We start from the raw sequence: 21,675 nt of genomic DNA, 5'->3' as shown, positions 1-21,675 counted from the left end.
TTTATGATAAATATTTAATATTTAATTTTAAAAGCATTTTGTTTAATAAATATTTATTATTTGTTTTTATAATTTAATATATATTATTTAAAAATATATATATATATTAATGACTTATATTTAGATATTTTAAAACATTAATTATTTAAAATTTAATAAATTTAATTAATAAAAAATACTTTATATATAAAAATACAAAACATATGCAAAATATATTTAGTAATTATAAATTTATTTGATAAATATATAAAAATAATATATTCAATGTTTTTGGTGTTAGGCTTTCCTTTCTGGGTTAACTTGCCTAGATTTTCTTTTGAAAAAAAAAATCAAAAGTAATATATTTCTCATAAATTACTTAGAATAAAAAAAGTGGGCTGTATATAAAATCAATATTACAATATTATTTTAATTTAAAAATATTTAATTTAGTGAGCCATTACTAAACTAGTATTAGTGTCAAATAAATCTATACTCCTTTAACCATTACTTAGATAAAGGGTAGTGGTAATGGTACTCCGGCCAAAGTTGCAAAGTTCGCCTGAACGTAGTATGCTTAATGCAATATGCCTGCTAGTTAATTAAGAAACATAAGTTTTTCTTGGAAACTCATCATCTTATCCAAGTTTTTGGCTTTTTTAATTTCAGGGTTTGAGCCATACACTTACGTTAAAAAAATTCAAATTCAAATAAAATATAAGTATGGAATGTGAAAAAGCGAATCAAATATAATGTAATGCAACGTCGTTTAGCTATGAAATGTGATGAAGCGAATCAAATATAATGTAATGCAACATCTCGTCAAAATCCGTACACAAAGGCTAACCTGCATGAATAAAAATTACGTGTCAACGAGCACAAGAGAGTTGTCATCTTCTTGGTAGTAATTGATAGCTAAAATTGAAAACATAAGTTAGCGGCAATTGATGGCAAAACTTGAACACTTAATTTAGCGACAGACAAGCAATCTTCACCAAATGATACCACGAAACCATGCTGGGCTCGCGAAAAGAGGGTAAACAGCGTAATCGTAACTTTATCCATTTATAGTTTAACGCTATACGTAATTTAATTAAGTTAAACATGGTCATTCAAGCTAAGCCTCCTCCAACTATAAAGGAAGGACCGAAATCTTCACCTAAAAAGGAAGTACCGAAATTTAGGACAGGTAACCTAAATGTATGCACGTCAAATGTACAGGTTTGTATTTTTCCCCGCAGCTGTTAAGTTTCTGGATTCGTCAATTTTGAGCACAACGTTAAAAAATCATGTGGAAACATCAATATCCAAGCCTGTAAAAACATTTTGTGTTTACAATAACGTTGTGTAAATATGATGATGATTTAAATTTGACCAAAAATAGGAAGTACCGAAACATAGGACAGCTAATCTAAATGCATAGACGTCAAATGTACAGTTCTGCAATTCTTCCCTCTGACTGTTAAGTTTGAGGATTCTTGTTCGCCGTCAATTATGTCGACCAAGTTAAAAAACTCACGTGGAAACATCAAATTCCAAGCTTGTAAAAAGTTCCAGGATTCTTGTTCGCCGTCAATTATGTCGACAAAGTTAAAATATCATGTGGAAACATCTTGTAAAAACGTTTTATTTTTACAATAATGTTATTCCAAAGTCTAATTTTGATTTTAAATAAAAGTTGGATTTAATTTCCAAAAGAAAAATATAAAATTTACATAAATAAATAAAGCAAAGAGTTCAATCATCGTAAACATAACAGCAAAGAGTTCAATAATCGTAAACATAACAAGCTAGCTATGTTTGTGAAAACTATGTAAGAAAACAAAATATGAATAACATTGCATAATAACCCAGAAATAATCGACATATCTAAAAATAAATAAAAAGAAGAGTTTTAGATCAATAAATAACAATCATGGGAGACATAACTGAAACATGAGAAACCTAAAATTAGTCCTCTAGAATGTTTCTTTTGGTATCCACGTGTTCTCATCCTTACATATTTTCAAAGTTAGGAAACCACAAAACCTAATAGTCCCTTGGAGGCCTTATATTGTTATCCTCAGTAACCTTGAGCGGTCGTTGCAGTAACGCCCAAAATTTATCATATATGATTATCTTTATAATGTTTACTTGCTTGTACTTTGTTTCTGAGTTTCCATAAAGATTCATGTCTGACTGATAATAGTAACCATCACAGTTTCAAATGACTCAGAAAAATTAAAAATGGTGAAAGATAGCGGTTAATTTGTGCAACTAGACAAATAGACAGATCGCAGGCACCAGCTAAACAAGTAAATCGCCCATAATTGTATGAAGGATTATAATATAAATCATTCTACCATCAATAAACAAACTAACATCGATCTAAACTCAGCATAATTTAATACAATTGAAATATCCAGAGATTTAAGCTTTCAAAGCAACCAATTAAAGCTTGTTGTGAACAGGTTTCAGGTTCTCGAGCTGACTTGAGGTGAATTAATGTTTGAACTTATCGTCCTTCTGCAGGTACTATAGATCTGTTTGAGTTGCTGCTTTCAGCAGATTCCATTTCTTTGGGTCCACTCGAATCTACGGATAAAGAGACCTGGCTGGTACTAAAATCTCCATATTCGATATCAGTCTTCGAAATTAGAGAATCCTTATCCTTCTCAAGTTTGAGAGCCTCTTTAAGCTCTGCCACTACCTCACTGACGCGCGGCCTATATGATGGTATTGCCTGAACACATCGAATCGCTAATTTGGCAACGACAGTGATGGATTTGATGTCGTAATCTTTACCTAACCTCTTGTCTACGATTTCCGTTAATTTGGGAGGATTTTCATCCATCTCCACATAGGGTGTGACCTATAATTAAAACAGAAATATTATTATTGTTATTTTGTAGAACAAGATGCACCACAATCATAGTCCGCTGTTGAGATTAAATGACGGGAATTCGATAATCAGATTGCTTACCCATCGAATAAGGTTCGTTTCCTCTTCAGATAGTTTTGCATCTACGGGCTGTCTACCTGTTATAGCTCCAAATCTCACTCTTATGGTTTGTGATGCTGCACTTATGGCCTAGGGCAACCCCTCCTTCCAGACCTGGTCCAAGAATTTAAAAAACAGTGTTTTATTCCCTGTACGCGACTTTGCCCTGTGTTAAACGCGTGTACACGCGGGTCTGTCATACCCAACCCGCGTGTATCTATTAAAACACTTAAAAAAATATAATTTCCTCTTTTTCGGGCGGTGATCGCGGGTTTACCTGCTGGATCACCTGTTAGTGCCCGTGGCCCAACTGTTCCCAACCAACTCCTAACTAAAAAACTACTTTGGAGAGGGTATAAAAAGACATCAAAGGGAAGGCCAAGAGGGAGAGAAAGGAGAGCAAGATTATTATGCTGAGATTTTTCCCTTAGACCAGGTCTGAAGTCCTTGGTGCATCCTGCACTTCCCCCATTTTGCATAGGAAACCCTTGTTTCCATGTGTATTGGTGATCATTCATCCTTGACATCATCATTGAGTAAGACTTGGAAGGAGCTCTTGTTGAAGGCTGGAGGCTGGAACGAATCCGGGAGGAAGCTTGCTTGGAGCCTGCTGAAGGTGTTCAGGTGATATCTTTCCGATATATGTACTTTATTTGCCTTTATATATAAAGAAACACGTCTTTGTTCCCGAATAATCTTTCTTTATGCTTATGAGATTCTTGTGTTGAATTCTTATGAAAGTAGTTACTTAAAGATTATTTATAACTAACTTTATAGCATAAAGATGATTTATACATAAACTTCTATACATGTACTGTTGATTTCTTTGATTTGTTTGTCTTGCAGGTCAGAGAAAGAAGAAGGGAACTCCAAGAAGGGTTTGCACCCTAACGGTCTTCTCGGACGTAGGACCTTAGGTATGTACCCTAAAACATTAGAATTTGCTTAAAAGTTAAAAAGATGGCTGTGTGTGTGTGTTTCTTTGTATAAGCAATTTTCAGTCTGGTAGAGTCTCAGCCCAAAGGACTCTAGGGGTACTTTCCCTTCAACCAGAATTGGCGACTCGACTGGGGACAACATTCTTGTTGTTCCTAGTTTGGGTAGTCCTCAAGCCAATCTAGGCTCAGTGCCTCTGTTTGTTGGTTCTGACTGTTTGATATTTTCTTGAACTCCAAGCTGTTCCAGTTTTTCAGTTTGTGTTTTTTATTTTTCTTGAAACACTTCATATACGCACTTTTTCTGGATTACAGAAGCGTATATACGCAAGTTGCACTAAGTAAACCCGCGTATACGCAGGTTTCCTTAGTTACAGTCGCGTGTACACGCATTCTGCAAATAATTGCAGGCGCGTATATCACATAATTTTCAAGATTTATAATTTTTCTTTTGGCTGAATGTCTGTCTGGTGGTTTGGGTCAGTTTAAAGCAGTCAATTCCCAGTGACAGTTCTCTGTTTAACAGGGGGCATCTTGTTTCGAACTCTCTCTAGGAGTGCTAGTCTTGTTTTTCGTTGATTGCAAGCGTCATTGATTTTTGACACACAAGGTTTCTGTTTAAGAATCTTGATTGCTCTGTTTCGGCAGAGTGGGAAGATTGTCTTAAAATCTTTGTGTCCTTTTTGTTTTCATGACATTTGTGTTTGCTTAACGAAATCATTTTTATGACCATTTGCTCCTTCGTTTCGGGAAAGTTGTTTGTTACCATTTCCTTGAAACTTGTCTTTTGATTTCTTGGACTTTCATTGCTGCTTTTGATTGTCAAAAGCGACTTCGAACACATTTTATTTTTGTTGAGTTCTCATCATTTCATTGGTGTCAATTCACAAAAGTGTTTGGTTGTTTATTTATCAATCATTGGTGTCAGTATTTTTGAGAGTTTTTCCTTTGAAAAAGACTTTTTGGTTTGATTGAAAGAAAATCTTTTGAAAGTTTTTGAGTTTCGCTTTCTTAAACTTGCTTCTCATCTGATTTCCTTTTTTGCGAAGTGAAAGTGCTTTGTTTTTTATCTTAAAACTTGTTTTTATTGTTTGGACGAAATGATTAGTAACAAATCATCTTCTATCTAAGCATTTCAGTGGCAAGACAAAATTTGGTAAAGCAGCAACTTTCCTTCTTTGTTTTTAGAGTAGTCTTTGAATTGTGCATCCACATTTAGTTCTTGCATTAGGGAAAGATTTGCATCTCTTTTTAGGCATATTTAGTTTTGTTAGTTTTTGTGAGTGTGGAGTCTGAAAAGAAAAAAGGAAAAATTTTTTGTTTATATTACAAGTGCCTTCTGAACCTCATAGAAATTGCTATTCATCGAAAACAAAAGTGCATGTGCATGTAGCTAGGTTTTATTAATTTCTTTTGCGTCCATAAAACACCACAAGTTTCACCTACATTACCTTTGACTTAAAGAACAGCCTAATAAAATCAAGCGCTTAATTAAAATCCACTAGAACTTTTTGTTTTAGTTATTACACCAACAAGTTTAGGATTTTAGGGCCTTGGATTAGGCGAGTGGAGAGTTAACTCTCCAAGGCCACACAAAACGTCAAACATAAGAGTCTGATTAAAGAGAGTAAATCCAATAGCGTTAGGGAGACCAGGAAGACTCCGGATCTGGGAGTTAAGCACGAGGGTCTGTGAAGACAGGGAAGAGAGATACCCCCTCTCCTACTTGTCCGAACTTACCTCACGACTGTTCCGCCTGGCTTCTGCGACGAGTTGGTACCCATAGTTGCCTTTCCTAGGGATCTGCATAGGTGGCTGCGGAGGGGAATCCCGTGGCACCTGAGGTCGACGTTGTATCACTCTCGACAGTACTTCCGGAGGGCACCCTTGCGAAGCTTGGGGGCTTGCACCGGCGCAGACTGTTGTTAGGAGGTCAGCGTAACTTCCTCTGATACCTTCGCTGATAGGACTGGGCCCTCATCATCCCAGACTATCCTCGGAAGGCCCTTTGATTCACTTTCTCGTATTTTGGTGTCCGGTCTCAATCACCCGGAGCGGAAATACTTGAAAGTTGTTTGACTGGCTGTATCTTTAGGAACTTTTTAGTGTGTGCTCTGTGCTCCTAGTTGGCCTAGCTTTTAATTTTTTGAGTCTTTAGATAAGATCATAACAAAAAATTCAAGGTGGCTGACCGGTCTCCTAGACGGTCTCGAAGACTTCGTGGTCTCTCGCCACCTAGTTTAGAGCCTTCTCCTAGAAGGCGCAGAGGGAATACTACCGGTGGGGTCCGTCCCACGCCGGCTGACGCATCGGGGATTGATCCTCCTCTCGGGGATATTAGCGGCCAAGCAAGGCCTGGTACTTTTGAACAAGAGAGGGACGCTCCAGTCTTTTCTCAAGTTCGCTTTCAAGCGGAGGATAACGTAGAGGTAGAAGAACTTTCAGAATCATTAGTGATTCCAAATTCTCCACTACCATCTAGTTAGCCAGACGTATTGCAATACGTTGGGCCTCCATTATATAGACCAGCGAGTCCAGGTTACGCTACGCGCTTACCATTTATGATCACTACTGGAAGCATGGCTTCCACAAGTGCTGCGACTATGCAAACCCCAACATCGGTGCAAGGGGGAGGAACCATTTCCATCCCCTCCGCTTCCTTGTTCGGATCGTTTGCTAGCACATCTTTGGTTGGGTCTACCTCCATTCCGTCCACGAGTGGAAATGCCCAAACCAATGCTTTTAGTACTGGTTCCTTCCTTTTTGGCACCCAATCACAGGGTATTCCGTCAGTTCCGTTCAATGCCGCTACGTCCATGATGGGCGGATCGGCTTCATTTCAGGGTTTTCCTTTTGGAAGTGGTCATATTCCACATTCCAACCCAACGGTAGGATCCATGCCTTTTTCTTCAATAGGACAAAGCAGCAATCCTTTCCAAGGTTGGAATAACCCTGGGGCTAGTAACGCAGGAACTGCGAATCCATTCATCGGTCAACAAGGAAGTAGGCCGTATTCCACAGTTAGCATGTTTCAAAGTATTCCTCCCCTCGCTTCGGCTTGGAACCCATATCAGGGGTTATCGACTCCTTACAATTCTATAGGAGGAAACTTTGCAAGCTATGGAGCTTATACGGCAGGAGTTGGTCAAACTCCGAATTTTGCTGGACCACAAGGCTTGCCCTTTGGTTCAGCTGGTTCTACTGGTCACTTGGGGCAGCCTGGTGCCTCTCAAATCCCAGGACAATCTTTTCAGAACTTGGGGAGTTCTGCCCAGTCTGGGTGGAATCCCCTAGGTCCTCCTAGGCTTCCATTTCTGGCAACGTTAAACTTGCCAGATCTCACTAAGCTAACGAATGACCCTATCAGATACAATCCAGCCTGGCCTCCGGTCCCAACCAAACTCCCTTCGGACATCCCAAAATTCGAAGGGAAGAGTGGTGAAGATCCGGGCGATCATGTAACCACATTCCATTTGTGGTGCTCATCTAACTCCCTCATCGAAGATTCGGTTAGGTTGAGACTTTTTCAGCGCACCTTGACTGGTAATGCGGCTAAATGGTACATAGAGTTGCCAGGGGGCAGCTTTACATCATTCGCAGACTTAGCTAATATCTTCTTGAATCACTTTCAGTTGCCTGTCCGCTATGATGCCGGAACTGAACTTCTGGCTACCTTTCGTCAAGATAAGGCAACCCACATTTCTGATCACATACAGGAATGGAGACGGAGAAAAAGGCTCATTAAAGCCGAAATCCCTCCGGAGTACCGTCTAGAGTGGTTTTTGAAGTCTTTGCAACCTGAGATCTCCAAGGATGTCTCCATGTCTGGGGTCTATTCTGAGGAGCAAGCCATTTTCAGGGCCCAGCAGTTAGAACTGATCTACTCTCAGTCTGGGATCCTCCAAAAGTACTTGCCAGATGCTCCTGGATCTAAGGTTGATTTAGCTAAGCCAAAGCCAGGTCCGCATGCGGATGGTATCGTGGGGTCTGTAGACTCAACTACAGTGAACTTGCTGAATCAATTGCAGCAGTTGTCATTACAAACTGCTCCTAACAACCAAGTCACAATGTCTAATCCTTCTGCTTCCCAAAATTCTTCCATTAACGCCGTCCAATCCAATAACCCCAAAGGAAATCAAAATTCCGATGGGAAAAAGAAAGGACGTGGTAAAAAGAAGAACTCGGATGGGAAGCCCGATGCAAATAAATCCGGCAACAACGCTGGTGGTGGTGGAAATGAGTCGAGAAAGAAAGTCAAGTTTCCTTGCAAGTTATGCAGTGGAGACCATCTAACTCATCTTTGCCCTAAAATCGAAGACGCTCAGCGCTTGTTAGCACAGCAAGGGACTTCTAGTTCGCAAGCTGTGTTGACTAACCCGTTTCCCCAAGGGCAGCAACTTCTTGCTGGCGCGAATTCGAATCCTGGGACCTCCTCTGGGGGCAACCAGGAAGGGGATAAGTCATCAAATGTTTTCATGATGGGTGCTCACGCTAATGTGGCCACACGGTCACGTGATTATGGTGAAGGTGAAAATTCTAAGGGTAAATCAGTTCCCGAAACTAACAACCCACTTCATATTGAGCGACCTTCTGTTGAGACTATACCTCGGGTGCCGAAAGGTTCAGCTAAACGCGCGACTATCAACCCTAATATTAGGGCAGCCCAGAATTACTCCATTGTCGAGGATCTGGCTCAGAGTCCATGTGCTATGTCCGCGTTAGAGGTTCTCCAGACATGTCCTACTCAACGAAGTGCCTTGCTATTGGCAATGGGGGCAGTAGATCCAAGTAATTCCTTAGCTCTCTCTTTTGATATGAGTAATGTCAAAAAGAGACTTCCTCATCACATGGCTTTCCAGATAAAGTCTACCTACCAGAAAACGAATATTTTCCGGACGGTTGTAGATGAGGGAGCTTCCACGTGTGTCATGTCTATGTCATGTTGGAAGGCCATTGGATCACCGACGGTTGTTCCTTCACCCACCCTATTGACAGCATTTGATGGTCACTCTCATAGACCGTACGGGATTATCCCGGCTTTTCCTATATGTGTTGGAGGAAAGGTCGTTAATATTGAAGTAGAAGTCATAGACGCTAACCTAGATTATAATCTCCTATTAGGAAGGAACTGGGTATACGAGATGGAAGCCGTTGTTTCGACTCTATTTCGTGTCATTTGCTTTCCTTATGAGGGGAAAATCGTTAAGGTTGACCAATTGGACTATTGTCCAGCTGATCCTCAAGCAAACTCTGACTCTACCATTCCTTTAGTGGGTAACCCCCGTCCGCCTATTGAGAGTCTAGGAGTCGGGATGTATTCTTCATTGATGGGTACGTTTAACCTTCCCCCTCCTACAGTTGGTATAGATACAATTTCATCCTCCAGGGATCCTTTACGGAGAGAGTTTGTCCAAACTCTTTATTCTTCGAATCCTGGAACCTTAGCTTCATCTGTGACCACATCAGGTGACGACAAGGTGGGTGAAATAGAATCTCTTATGTCTGCAGCAGAACCTAGATGTGAATCTATCGATAACGCTGTAGATAACCATTCTACTATCTCCTCTGGGAAAGAAATAGATGGTGATGTGGCTCATTTTCGGACCCCTGATTCCACCTCTGCATCGGATTGCTCAGATATTGTTTTTCCATCGGATGAAGCGATATTCGAAGCAATGACGGCCGTAGATCGACCTTTGGAAGATTTACATCGTCGGTTATACTTTCATTCCCCTGTGCATGAAGTAGAATCTCGGTCCTCCAGTTCGACTAGTGATGTTTGTACGGTCCCTTTGGCTCCGACACATTTATTTGCCGAAGAGAGTATATTGATTGGTTCGATCGTCGTACCTATAAACATCCCTAGGTGTCAGTTGGCGGAGCCCCCTGACGGGCTCTACCTCAAGAAGTATTTTGCTTAGTTTTACCAGGCAATGGCTTCTTTGTATTTTATGTATATTTGTACATATCTTATCGAGCGTTTTTCTGATATCAGCACTTTTGGTCTGCTTTGGCAGGTGTTGATGGGTGATTTGGTTTATTTTGGATTCGCCGATGGTGCTAGTCGGCACACTCGGAATCTTGCTTCCGCAGCTTGGGTACTTTATTACCCAACTGGTCAGTTGATGACATCGAGAGGCGTGTGTATCGGTCCTGCTTCAAACAATATGGCCGAGTACACAGCTGTTATCAATTTATTATCCGAGGCAATCTCTTACGGGATCGACTCGTTGGTAGTGTATCTTGATTCTCAATTGATAGTGTCTCAGTTAAATAACATTTATCGGGTTAGAGATCCATCATTATATCGCCAATACTTAAGGGTGAGGTTGTTGCAAAGATCATTTATTTACATTAATTATTTGCACATTCCAAGATCTCAAAATTGGTTAGCTGATTCTATCGCTAATCAAGCATTAGACTGGCATATCAATCATTCATCATCATAAAATCATGCATCAAAAAGTCAAACTGTATATATATATATATCACAAAGCGTCTCGAGTGTACATATGTGTGTCCAAAAATATACAAAATTGGGACTCAAATGCCCATAATCATGTCAGGCATATCTAATGCCTCGGCTCTGGATGAGCAGCTAAATAACTAACTATAGCATTGGCCACGCGCCGAAAAACGCGAACCCAGTCACGTGGCATCCCAACCACATGACGCTGCATATCTGGAGGAAGGTCCTCTATCTCGGCCATCGGTACTTGATAGCTCAATCTCGCCAAGTGTCGCTGCACGTTGGCGAGGGTCCTTTCCGCGTCCGCAGCCGCCTCTTCGGCTCCTCGGCCACGCCGTCCGTGCCGTGGGAATCCATCTGGTCGCACAGGCCCAATGTCTGAAACATGATCATCATATCAGTCATTTGAATCTCGTCAAAAAAATATATTTTTCAAAGTTCATCATTATGCTTGAAAAATCCTAAAAATCATAAAATCATAAAAAATCAAAAAAAATCTTACCGATCTCGCCCCATGCTGCATCTGGTGGCAGTACTAGGTCAGGATCTCCTCGGAAATCCAGTCCAGCATAGGGGTAGTCGTCTATGGCGATGATCTGTTGCTCCCACCAAGCAAAAAAGTCGTCGTCGAATGCATTCCTGGGCACTTCCCCACCCCCCAGACGTTTCATCAAGTCAGCCCACCGGCCCATACGTGGATCACGTGGACTACTGATGGGAACTGCTACCCTGGGACGGAGTGCAGGAACCTTCTCGAAGAAAAATGTGCATAAAATGGTCCCATACCCAAAGTTCTTGGTCTGTCCCTTCCTGATAGAAGCAAGCTGCTCCTTCATGTTGGCAAGTAGGGGAGTACACCAGTCAAACACCGTGGTGAGACAGTCCACTGCTACGCTCATGTTTACTCGTGATGCCTGATGTAGCGAAGATGACCCGTTCACTCGAGCTATGGTGAACAGGATTATCCGCAGTGACAAACTCGCCACGTGTGGGATCGAGATCTGACTCCCGACCTTCCGATGACCTGGGCAGTAAAGTTGTACATAGTCGTCTACGCTGAGACTATTCCGGGTCCTGCCCCGGGAGTGGACTACCTCTCCCCTTCGGGAAAGGCCCGTGATGAAATATATATCTTCCACTTCTATCCTGAGTGGCATTTGATCAATCATAAAAGCTTCTTCCTCGACATCCCAGTAATCAATAAGTCTCTCGAGCAGACGCACATTTGCTTTCATATTCGGCAACTTAAAGAATTTTAACAATCCGCATCCCCGTAAGGCATCTAATGCCTCATCGTTCTCCATAACTTCATTATCTACAGCTGAGTGCTCTCTTTCACGCCATGTGAGAGTCATCCTGGAAGAAAAAATCAAATTCATCCATTAGTTTTTTATATAAAAAATTTTCGCTGCGCACACGCGGTTTACCCTATACACAGTCGCGTGTAGGGCCGTCGTATACGCGATTTATATACATCCAACCCGCGTGTACGCCGCAGAGCAATTTTTTGCAAAAATCTAACGGTGAAACATTAATTAAACTTCCTAAAAACTATCACAATTGATTGCAAGACAAGTTTAGTGCTTACCTGGAAGTTTTCGGCAAGTTTGAACGGTTGAATAAGTCACGGGGAAAGTTTGCTCCTTTTGCTCTTCAATTTGCTCTCCAAGTCAAACGGTGAAAATGGTAAGTCCAAAATTTCTTTTTATAAGTTTTGAAAATGCAAAATTTTTTCAAAATTTTATTTTGTTTGGTTTCATGTCACTTTTAACTTGGGAGCTTGGAATGTCGAGATTGAGTTGTTTTTCAGGACATTTTGGACATTTTTCGACGATTCGAGGCGGTTCCATGACTGCTGACCCGTCATGGCAGGTATCGTGTTCTCACTGGCATATAGGTTAGGGACACCATTTTTCCGTTGCATTATGCATACTAGCCTCCATTTGACCGATACATCTGCCGTAGGGTCGACCCCATCATGTTATGGTTCGCAAGCCATTTTCACTCGCCGATTCTTTAAATCATGACATGATGGTAGAGCCATCCTTTTACATGGGCATCCTAGTTAGCACCTCACTGACATTTGTTGCCCATGCTGCTTCGTTTTGAGTAGGCTCGGGAGTCCTCTGTAGTCCCGCCATGACTTATGCGTTGAAGACTCATTCTTCCTTGCTTCTTCGCTTCGTTCTGGCCTTATACCCTAGAGGCTCCTATGTGTGTTGAGTTGTACTTCTGCATTGCATGTTGACCATTTGCACCTTTTGGCCTATAACCGGCTTCACTTGGACTCGTGTTTAAGCCCACTTTTGACCATGACGTCTGCAAAAAATCAACCTTGCATACCCTTGACCTCTGCAGCTTGACATACCCAGATCCGTGGAAGGGACATACCTCTGAGTGTCACTGACCAGTTTTTCACCTCCCTGCATTGAGCATAGGAACGTTCCTTTCCCAGGAACTAGAGCATCTGTTTCACCGACACTCGTTCTTTCCACTGTACCATAGCATTCTTTTATTCTTTTTCCGGCTTATCAGAAAAAGACAAAAAAATTAAATATTCCAAAAAGAGCGGGAACAGGGACATTATTTCCATTTATTGTTGGCAGCTAGAGTCAGTCGTGTCGCCCTTGAACAAAGCGCTCGAAACAAAGTCTCCTCCGCATGGGTGGGATTTAGTTTGACTTAGGTAAGCCATAACCTTGTTATCGAGTCAGTTCTCCCCGATTGGTTATCTCTTCCAATCATATGGAGGGTTCGTTCGTGCCTCCTGCATGACGAACTTATACAGATTCATTATATGCTGCCACATAGTCACATTGAGTCGTGCTTTTGTTCAAGGGAAGTTAGCCTGAGTCGGCCTTTCTGCGGTGTCTCTTGACTCATTTTTCAGTCGGCCATCCCTGGTTGTCAGTGTCATGTCTATCATCACATCAGTTATATTGGTCCTTCACTCGTGCCGGTTTGAGAAGGTCCCCATTGACTTCTTGCTGGCGGGTCTTGTCCTTATCGACGACGACACATTGCTCTGAGGGCAGACCTAGAGACCGCACCCTGGCCCTATTTTCATTATTGATAGGTCACCTTGTGCTCAGCATCGATCAGTATCATGGGTCTTTGACTGAGTGGTTTCCCTTGTGTTCGACATCAGCATACATTATCACACATTGGGTTTCGTGCAGTACCTTGGTTTCCATTTGACCCTATTGGTGGATACCTCGCCTCTGTGTCAGCTTTCATTATTGGTTGGTTCAGAGGGTTTCTGCCGTGCGCTAGCCACATCTTGTGTACGCCGGAAACGTACTTTCGGTTGGGTTACTACATCTTTTTCGTCCGATTCCTTCCACATTATTGGCCTACGGGTTACACTCGTGCTAGATTGATGGAGGATGCCTTAATGCCTTCCTTCTAGCGGATCTTTCCCTATCGACTCCGACTCATTGCTCTGGGGCAAAGATCTAGAGTCCATTTGGCAGTACCTTGGGGTTTGCAGTCATTAGTGGCAGATTCCTCGCTATCGACAGTGGGAAACCATCATTGTCTCCTGATTGATAGATTCTTACAGGTGTTCGACTTCAACTCATCTATTCACACTTGTTAGATTGTACTGGGTACCTTGACGCTCATTATCATTATCGGTGGGTAGTCTCGCGTTTGTTAACGGTATACATCAATGACCGGTAATCAAACGATTTCTCACATGGTCGACTTCAGATCATTTATTCCCATGGTGTAGAAATGTACCACGGCGGTCGGTGAAGACCTCAGGTTGTATCAGCATTCATTGGTTCACTTGACAGTTGCTCCTGTTACTGCTAGTTGATACCATTCCACCTTATATGTTGCAGTCAGTCATGGCGACATTCTATATGCTGGCACCTGAGTTTGCAGTGTAGTACCATCCTATTCCATCATGTTCAGTTGGTACCTTATGGGATCAGTCTTTGATTTCAGTGATCCGTTGCATCTTTCAGCATCATTGACAGTTTTATATGTGATATTCAGACATGTACTTACTCATTATGATCAGATGATCCATTATGTATTTTTACAGTCATTTATACTTGTATACTTAGTGGATCCGCTTGTACTTGACATGCGGACACGCTTTACTTTTCCTGAGCATGGGTATGCCCGCCTCAGACAGTGTTTCTTTCTGATCTCCTTTCGGTGGCTTGGCAGGCTGAATTCCGGTGAAGTCCTCCTCGGTTTTTCGGCAGAGTTCCTTTCCTTGTACTTACTTAATGTATTTCGGCCATCATGTTCCCCTTCTGACCTCATACATTAGGGGGCATCTGTTATAGCTCCAAATCTCACTCTTATGGTTTGTGATGCTGCACTTATGGCCTAGGGCAACCCCTCCTTCCAGACCTGGTCCAAGAATTTAAAAAACAGTGTTTTATTCCCTGTACGCGACTTTGCCCTGTGTTAAACGCGTGTACACGCGGGTCTGTCATACCCAACCCGCGTGTATCTATTAAAACACTTAAAAAAATATAATTTCCTCTTTTTCGGGCGGTGATCGCGGGTTTACCTGCTGGATCACCTGTTAGTGCCCGTGGCCCAACTGTTCCCAACCAACTCCTAACTAAAAAACTACTTTGGAGAGGGTATAAAAAGACATCAAAGGGAAGGCCAAGAGGGAGAGAAAGGAGAGCAAGATTATTATGCTGAGATTTTTCCCTTAGACCAGGTCTGAAGTCCTTGGTGCATCCTGCACTTCCCCCATTTTGCATAGGAAACCCTTGTTTCCATGTGTATTGGTGATCATTCATCCTTGACATCATCATTGAGTAAGACTTGGAAGGAGCTCTTGTTGAAGGCTGGAGGCTGGAACGAATCCGGGAGGAAGCTTGCTTGGAGCCTGCTGAAGGTGTTCAGGTGATATCTTTCCGATATATGTACTTTATTTGCCTTTATATATAAAGAAACACGTCTTTGTTCCCGAATAATCTTTCTTTATGCTTATGAGATTCTTGTGTTGAATTCTTATGAAAGTAGTTACTTAAAGATTATTTATAACTAACTTTATAGCATAAAGATGATTTATACATAAACTTCTATACATGTACTGTTGATTTCTTTGATTTGTTTGTCTTGCAGGTCAGAGAAAGAAGAAGGGAACTCCAAGAAGGGTTTGCACCCTAACGGTCTTCTCGGACGTAGGACCTTAGGTATGTACCCTAAAACATTAGAATTTGCTTAAAAGTTAAAAAGATGGCTGTGTGTGTGTGTTTCTTTGTATAAGCAATTTTCAGTCTGGTAGAGTCTCAGCCCAAAGGACTCTAGGGGTACTTTCCCTTCAACCACTACCGCAAATAATCTCCAGCAAAACAACTCCAAAACTATAAATATCGCTCTTCTCGGTCAACAATTGTGTGCTAAAATACCTGTGAAAGCATCCCATAAGAAAGTTAGGAAAGGGGCTCAAACAAAAATGAAATTACTTCTGCTATTAGCAGGTGATCTAAATGCTTCAGCATAAAAAATATTGCAAACTGTGAAATGTGTCATATACTCTGGATCCAAGTATCCTAATGTTCCTTTCACTGTAGTGGTAACATAGGAAGCTTCCCCCTCAATTCCCATCCTCGAGAGGCCAAAATCTGCTAGTTTTCCGTTGAAATTCCTGTCTAGAAGGATATTGGCCGTCTTGATATCCCTGTGAATTATCTTTGGGGTGCAACCTACATGGAGGTATTCCAGTCCTTCAAAAAGAAACCGCATGTGGATCAGATCAGAAACATGATAATCACTAGATAATACGACGAGCTTTGTCACAAAACATGAAATTATTTGACGAGGAGAGAGTTACCCTGTGCTGTATCTGAGGCTATTTTGAGCCTGGTTTTCCAATTCAGTTGAGAAAGTTCTGAAGTAGGACCTGAAAGGAAAAATAGAAAACAAATGAGTTCTGTCTGCTTTGTCTGTTGGTATCTAGTAGACACCAATTAGAGAATTAAATTTTGACCGCTTTGTCTATGTTCTATCTAATATGCACCAACTCAGTCGAACAGATCTCTGGGCAACATATTTACCGTAAAGGTGATCCCTTAAGGACCCTCCGGACATGTACTCATAGACCAGCATAAGTTCGCTTGTTTCATTACAGTATCCCAGTAATGACACCAAGTTCTTATGGTGGACTTTAGAAAGAACATCAACCTGTTCATCAAGTGAAACCACGCATGAATTTCACGAGTTATATAGTGTATGCTTTTTCTGATTACTCATGAGAGCAGCGTAACTAGTGTCAATATTATTACATTTGATAGAAAAATTAAACCATGTTGTTACATGCTAATTACCTCATTAAGGAATTCCTGAACTCCTTGTCCTCCAAACAGGGAAAGCACCTTTACGGCTATCTCTTTTCCTTGTTGCAATTTTCCAAAGTAGACTGATCCAAAACCTCCTTGCCCAATCTTCCGAGTGAAGTTTTGAGTGGCTGTTGTTATCTCTTCTAGAGTAAAGGCGCGGGACTTTGTTGTATTTGGCCGGATGATCATGGAGTTATCTGCACATTATAGGACAGCCTTAGATTGCCTTATCTCATGGGAGCAATTCCACTATACAAAATCGTAAAATTCAAGATATTTTCCTACCTTCGTCTACGCCATGTTTTGATTCCTTTTCCAGCATGCTGCTCTTTATTCTCCTCTGTTTCTTGCGATACAAGACAAAGCCCACTATAAAAACTATGACTATGACTATACCCCCAGGTATTGTTATTCCAAGGATAAGCCCCAGTCTATGTCTTTTCCGGACATGTAGGTTCTGGTTCCCAGAGTATCTGCAACACATCAAATGAAGAACACCTAAGGTCAAGATAATTCAGTTTTGTTTCTGTCTGCCGCAATTTTGAACCTGAAAATAAGAGAAAGAGAATCCATCGTTGAACACAAGTAATACAGGCAATAAAAATTTAGATTACCTGAAGTCCAATGAAGGGTTGGACAGAAGTTGGGCAGGAATTACACCACTGAAGCTATTGTTTTGTATAAACCTGTGAAGTTATTGAGCTCTCTATAAACCTGTGACCATAAAAGTGAAAGGAAAGAAAAAAAAATGAAGCAATATTTTACAATAAGAGGATTAGAAAGAGGCGTACAACTCCTTCAGGTATTTAAGTTCAGAGAGCCAGTCTGGAACGCTACCATTCAAGTTGTTGTTTTGTAGATGTCTGCACAATAAGCAAATAAAGTGGATTCATCATTAAGACGATCATCAATGATGGTTTTGTCAAAGCTTAGGGTTTACTCTGTTCTGTAGGTATTTACACAATAAGCGAACTGAGTGGATGCTTATAAAATTGATAATCTATCATGCTCTCGTCAAAACTTAGTGATTACGGCACTTACAGTCTCTCCAACATAGCTAAATTGGAGAAATTTGGCAATGTTCCCGTCAGATCGTTATTCGCAAGTGACCTGGTAATTTCAAAACGAATAGATGATATTTAAAGATAAGCTATGCTGCCTTCAAGGTTGTAGTTCATCAAAACTCGCTTACTGTTGTTTTATTTTACATTTGAATAATTCCCTTTCAACCAATAAAGGAGGATTTCATGTTTCTAATTAAAATGTTTTGACTTCGAAGATAATTCAGAATTGTCTGCCTATGAAAATATAGGCAACGGATATGCACACAGAATTCTACTTACAAGTTAACTAATGCAGTCAACTGTCCAATACTGTGAGGTACCGATCCTGTAAGATCCATTCCCGCCAAATTGCTGGAAACAAGACGAATTGGTAAGTTCTTGCAATTTCGGCCACAAATAATAGAACGTAAAAACGAAAATTGGTCTTACATTTCCGAAATCCTTCTAACAGAAGAGATATTACTACAGCTGATTCTGTCCCACTCGATAATGTAACAAGGATCAGCAATCCAACTTTTTATGTCGAACCTTGTTTTGATAGCGTTAAGAGCTTCAACTGTAGGTTAAACATTACGTGGTTACGCCTAATTCATCAATTTCAACCTGCTGATGAGTGTTATAGATAAAGAGCACTTACCGTCTTCTAAAGTTGTTTCCGGTTCCGTGTCAACTATCGCGTAATACTCCAAAGCGTTGATTATAATACCATTATTCGAGTTAGATGCCGTGGTGAATCTCAGTTGGTATTGTACTAAGTTATACGGGATTTGTAGCTCTGACACGGAAGAATTTGGCACGAGAGTAATGGGTTTACCATATGGTTGACCGTTTATTTCAAGGGAAAATGATCTCGTTTCATCCATATTAAGCGGCTGTATATCTGCAAAATATAAGAGCAGTACTGAATTGGTCCCCCCTACACTTAGAGAGAATGCTAGTGAGGCATTGCCGGCCATAACCCACGCCGTTTGCATCACAACAGATGGAGGAAGGTCCTGGGAATTGTTTGTTGAAATGGGCTCTTCAGATTTTACATAGTGTATATACTGTATATTATCTGCATTCATTACCTGTTTTAAACCCACATCTGGCAGCCAGAGACGGTCGAACTTGTCAAGTGGATACCTGATCAAATCACCAAGCAAAGATATTCAGGCTACAAAAATTGGTGTGCACATAGGAAGCATCTCTGCGTTGTCCTAGCTGGTATTAAAAAAATCTACTTCTTCGTGTATGAAGCTTAGATTTCGGTAGTGAAGCATATCAACTTCTAAACAATTACCTGACCGATGAATTTGCACCAACATCATATCTCGCAGCTAAACTCAACATTGTTCCTGGCTTAGCATGTTGATACATGCCACGCTGGAGGGTCCTCAACTCGATAGCACTGATAAAGGGATCAAAAGTCTCAGAGGTTCTGATCAAGCAAATGTACAACATATTGCCAGAACTAACAAAGACTCTTTCTCTTCTCACTGGTAGAGTGTTTTTCGTAATCGTTACGGGTCTTGTGGTCAACATACCCAGTGTCTCAATAGAGAAACGGAAGTTTGGCAATGTTGTAAATCCTGTGTAACTCCCAACGGCAAACCATAGTCTTAGGAGGTAAGACACATTGGGAGCCACAGGTAATTGATAGCAAGACTTCCTAAGAGGCTTAGGGAAAAGCCGTAGACTATGCACGGAGGAACCGGAGACAGGATCAGTGAGGTTTCCTATGTCTGCTGTCTCACCGACGTCTATGTAACTAGCATCAGTGACCCATTCTATATTGTTTTCGTCACTATAATTTGTTTTGCCTCCCCAAGCGATACTGAGAAATCCTGCAGCCTCAAAGGTATCTTGTCAAGCCATGCATATAAACAATAAAAAAACGAAATTGAAAGAATGATTCGAAACTAAGCAAAAGTCATATGTGCGTTATTTATAACGATAGAATCCATAACCTGGTTGAGCAATAACAGCCAATAAACGCGAGAGCAATGTTACAGCCACCCAACCAGCCGATTTACCAGAACCGACTTTCGCCATGATTGCATTAATTTTCAAAATTTTCTCCTTATTCTCTCATCCAAGAGTAGTACATGGCAAGCAGAATTCGCAGAGATGGATGGGAGTTGTCTATAATGCGACTTTTTGAGATTTCGGTGACGGAATCCAGCGGAAGAAATTGAGATGAAATCATGATTGGTTGCAGTTAAAATGGTTTTTTAACTGCATATTCGGATTCAGCACCCTGAAAAACCCCTGGGACGCTTTCATTGTGCAGAAAATAGTTATCAAACTTGGATTTCAATAAATTACTGCCAGATTTTCACCGGAAAAAATCGCCGAAAAAGCTTTCAAAAAATCGCGTTAAAGACTAGGGCAGATGGATATCTCAAGTTAGCAGATCCTGAATGCTAGAATTGTTCCTAATATACACTTTATCAACCAATCCAAGGATGTCGCGTCATCCGCTGGCCAACTTTCCCAGACGATCTCCATGGTTGACGTGACCGCGCTCGATCCAACGAACATCGACTGATATCAAATCGAAGGCGCGCGAGAAAAACAATTTTGCTCTGCCACATGTTGCCTGCTGAGTGGAATCGCATGCTTTTGGTAAATTACCGCTCTTCCAGCCTTTCGCCCGCGCGAGAAACCGTTTTACAGCTCGGCCGAATACTACCCATTCATATTATAAGAAAAAGACGCTTAATAAAGGTTTTAGCGCTTTAAAACGAATTGTAACCTTTTAACGCTAATTCACGTTAAAAGCCAATATTAACATTTTTAACGCTAATTCACGTAGAGGAAGTTTAATAAAGGTTTAATCACTTAAAGTTAATATTATCCTTTTAACCTTTTATCTAGCCATCATGTGAACTGCAACCGTTTACCTTGTTTACAACATTGTCTGCAACCTTTATCCTTAACTGCGTTTAATATCTTGATCAATATCTGATCACTCCTCCCCATTGAAAATCTTTTGGACCTTGTCACTTTTTTGGAATGCGAATAAAATCAATAAAAATAAAACACACAAGAAAGACGGAAATGCATATCTCATTGTCAGTGGTCACAATCACCAAAGGACGAGAATTAGCTTTCCATGTGGCATCATTACCCATTTATCCATAATTGATAGAATTTGACAGCTAAAATATTTGTTGCTGATATTTCAAATTGAATTATATCGTATTATTAAATTGAAAGCCATCCGGTCTAGATAGATAAATTGTTTTGTATGGGTTTAGTTTTCACTGCTTAAAATTTCACGAGAAGGTTTGAAAATGGGAGATACTTCTTAAAAAAACTATCACAAAAAGCATCTAAATTCTGATTGAATTTAGCACAATCTTTACACTCCACAATATGAAATTTCTAGTCAAACTGCAAGCATCATATTTACACAACATTATTGTAAAAGTAAAATGTTTTTATAGGTTTGGAATTTGATGTTTCTACAAGATCTTTTTAACTTTGTGGACATAATTGACGGAGAACAAGAATCCTGAAAGTGAAAATTTGCAAAACTGTACATTTGACGTCCATGCATTTAGATTAGCTGTGCTATGTTTCGGTACTTCCTATTTTTGGTCAAATTTAAACTATCATCATATTTAATCAACATTATTGTAATACAAAATGTTTTCACTGGCTTGGAATTTGATGTTTCCGCATCATTTTTAAACTTCGTGCCCATAATTGACGAATCCTGAAACTTCACAGTTAAGGGAAAAAAAATGCAAAACTGTACATTTGACGTCCATAGATTTAGGTTACCTTTCGGTACTTCCTTTAGCCGTAGTCTTTAACGCGACTTTTTGAAAGCCTTTCCGGCGATTTTTTCCGGTGAAAATCCGGCAGTAATTTATTGAAATCCAAGTTTGATAACTAGTTTCTGCACAATGAAAGCGTCCCAGGGGTTTTTCAGGGTGCTGAA

The 21,675-nt window shown here is 40.7% G+C and overlaps 2 protein-coding genes across 2 annotated transcripts; both read right to left on the bottom strand.

Annotated features, from left to right (window-relative positions):
- Nucleotides 1-2,341: 2,341 nt before the first annotated feature.
- On the bottom strand, nt 2,342-19,252 carry LOC149188272 (putative LRR receptor-like serine/threonine-protein kinase At1g67720). Its single transcript, XM_089412973.1, has 15 exons — nt 19,027-19,252; nt 18,382-18,869; nt 18,174-18,300; nt 18,024-18,095; nt 17,722-17,790; nt 17,472-17,543; nt 17,295-17,366; nt 16,966-17,153; nt 16,669-16,877; nt 16,399-16,525; nt 16,176-16,244; nt 15,879-16,068; nt 15,674-15,750; nt 2,942-2,997; nt 2,342-2,830 (listed from the first exon to the last, which is right to left on the bottom strand). Exons 1-15 carry the CDS (start codon nt 19,185-19,187, stop codon nt 2,474-2,476), a joined length of 2,334 nt encoding a protein of 777 aa, XP_089269099.1. The 5' UTR covers nt 19,188-19,252; the 3' UTR covers nt 2,342-2,473.
- Nucleotides 19,198-19,850, bottom strand: LOC149188271 (putative LRR receptor-like serine/threonine-protein kinase At5g48740). The gene is made up of 3 exons (XM_089409912.1): nt 19,694-19,850; nt 19,251-19,570; nt 19,198-19,209 (listed from the first exon to the last, which is right to left on the bottom strand). Exons 1-3 carry the CDS (start codon nt 19,776-19,778, stop codon nt 19,198-19,200), a joined length of 417 nt encoding a protein of 138 aa, XP_089266038.1. The 5' UTR covers nt 19,779-19,850.
- Nucleotides 19,851-21,675: the final 1,825 nt, after the last annotated feature.

The sequence above is a fragment of the Pinus tabuliformis genome, chromosome 3_1 (assembly GCF_031772625.1).
Source record: "Pinus tabuliformis cultivar Carrire ecotype Pingquan chromosome 3_1, CPIR1, whole genome shotgun sequence".
Classification (NCBI taxonomy): Eukaryota; Viridiplantae; Streptophyta; class Pinopsida; order Pinales; family Pinaceae; genus Pinus; species Pinus tabuliformis.
Note: the sequence above shows the minus strand (reverse complement) of the source record. Positions and strands in the feature narration are given on the sequence as shown.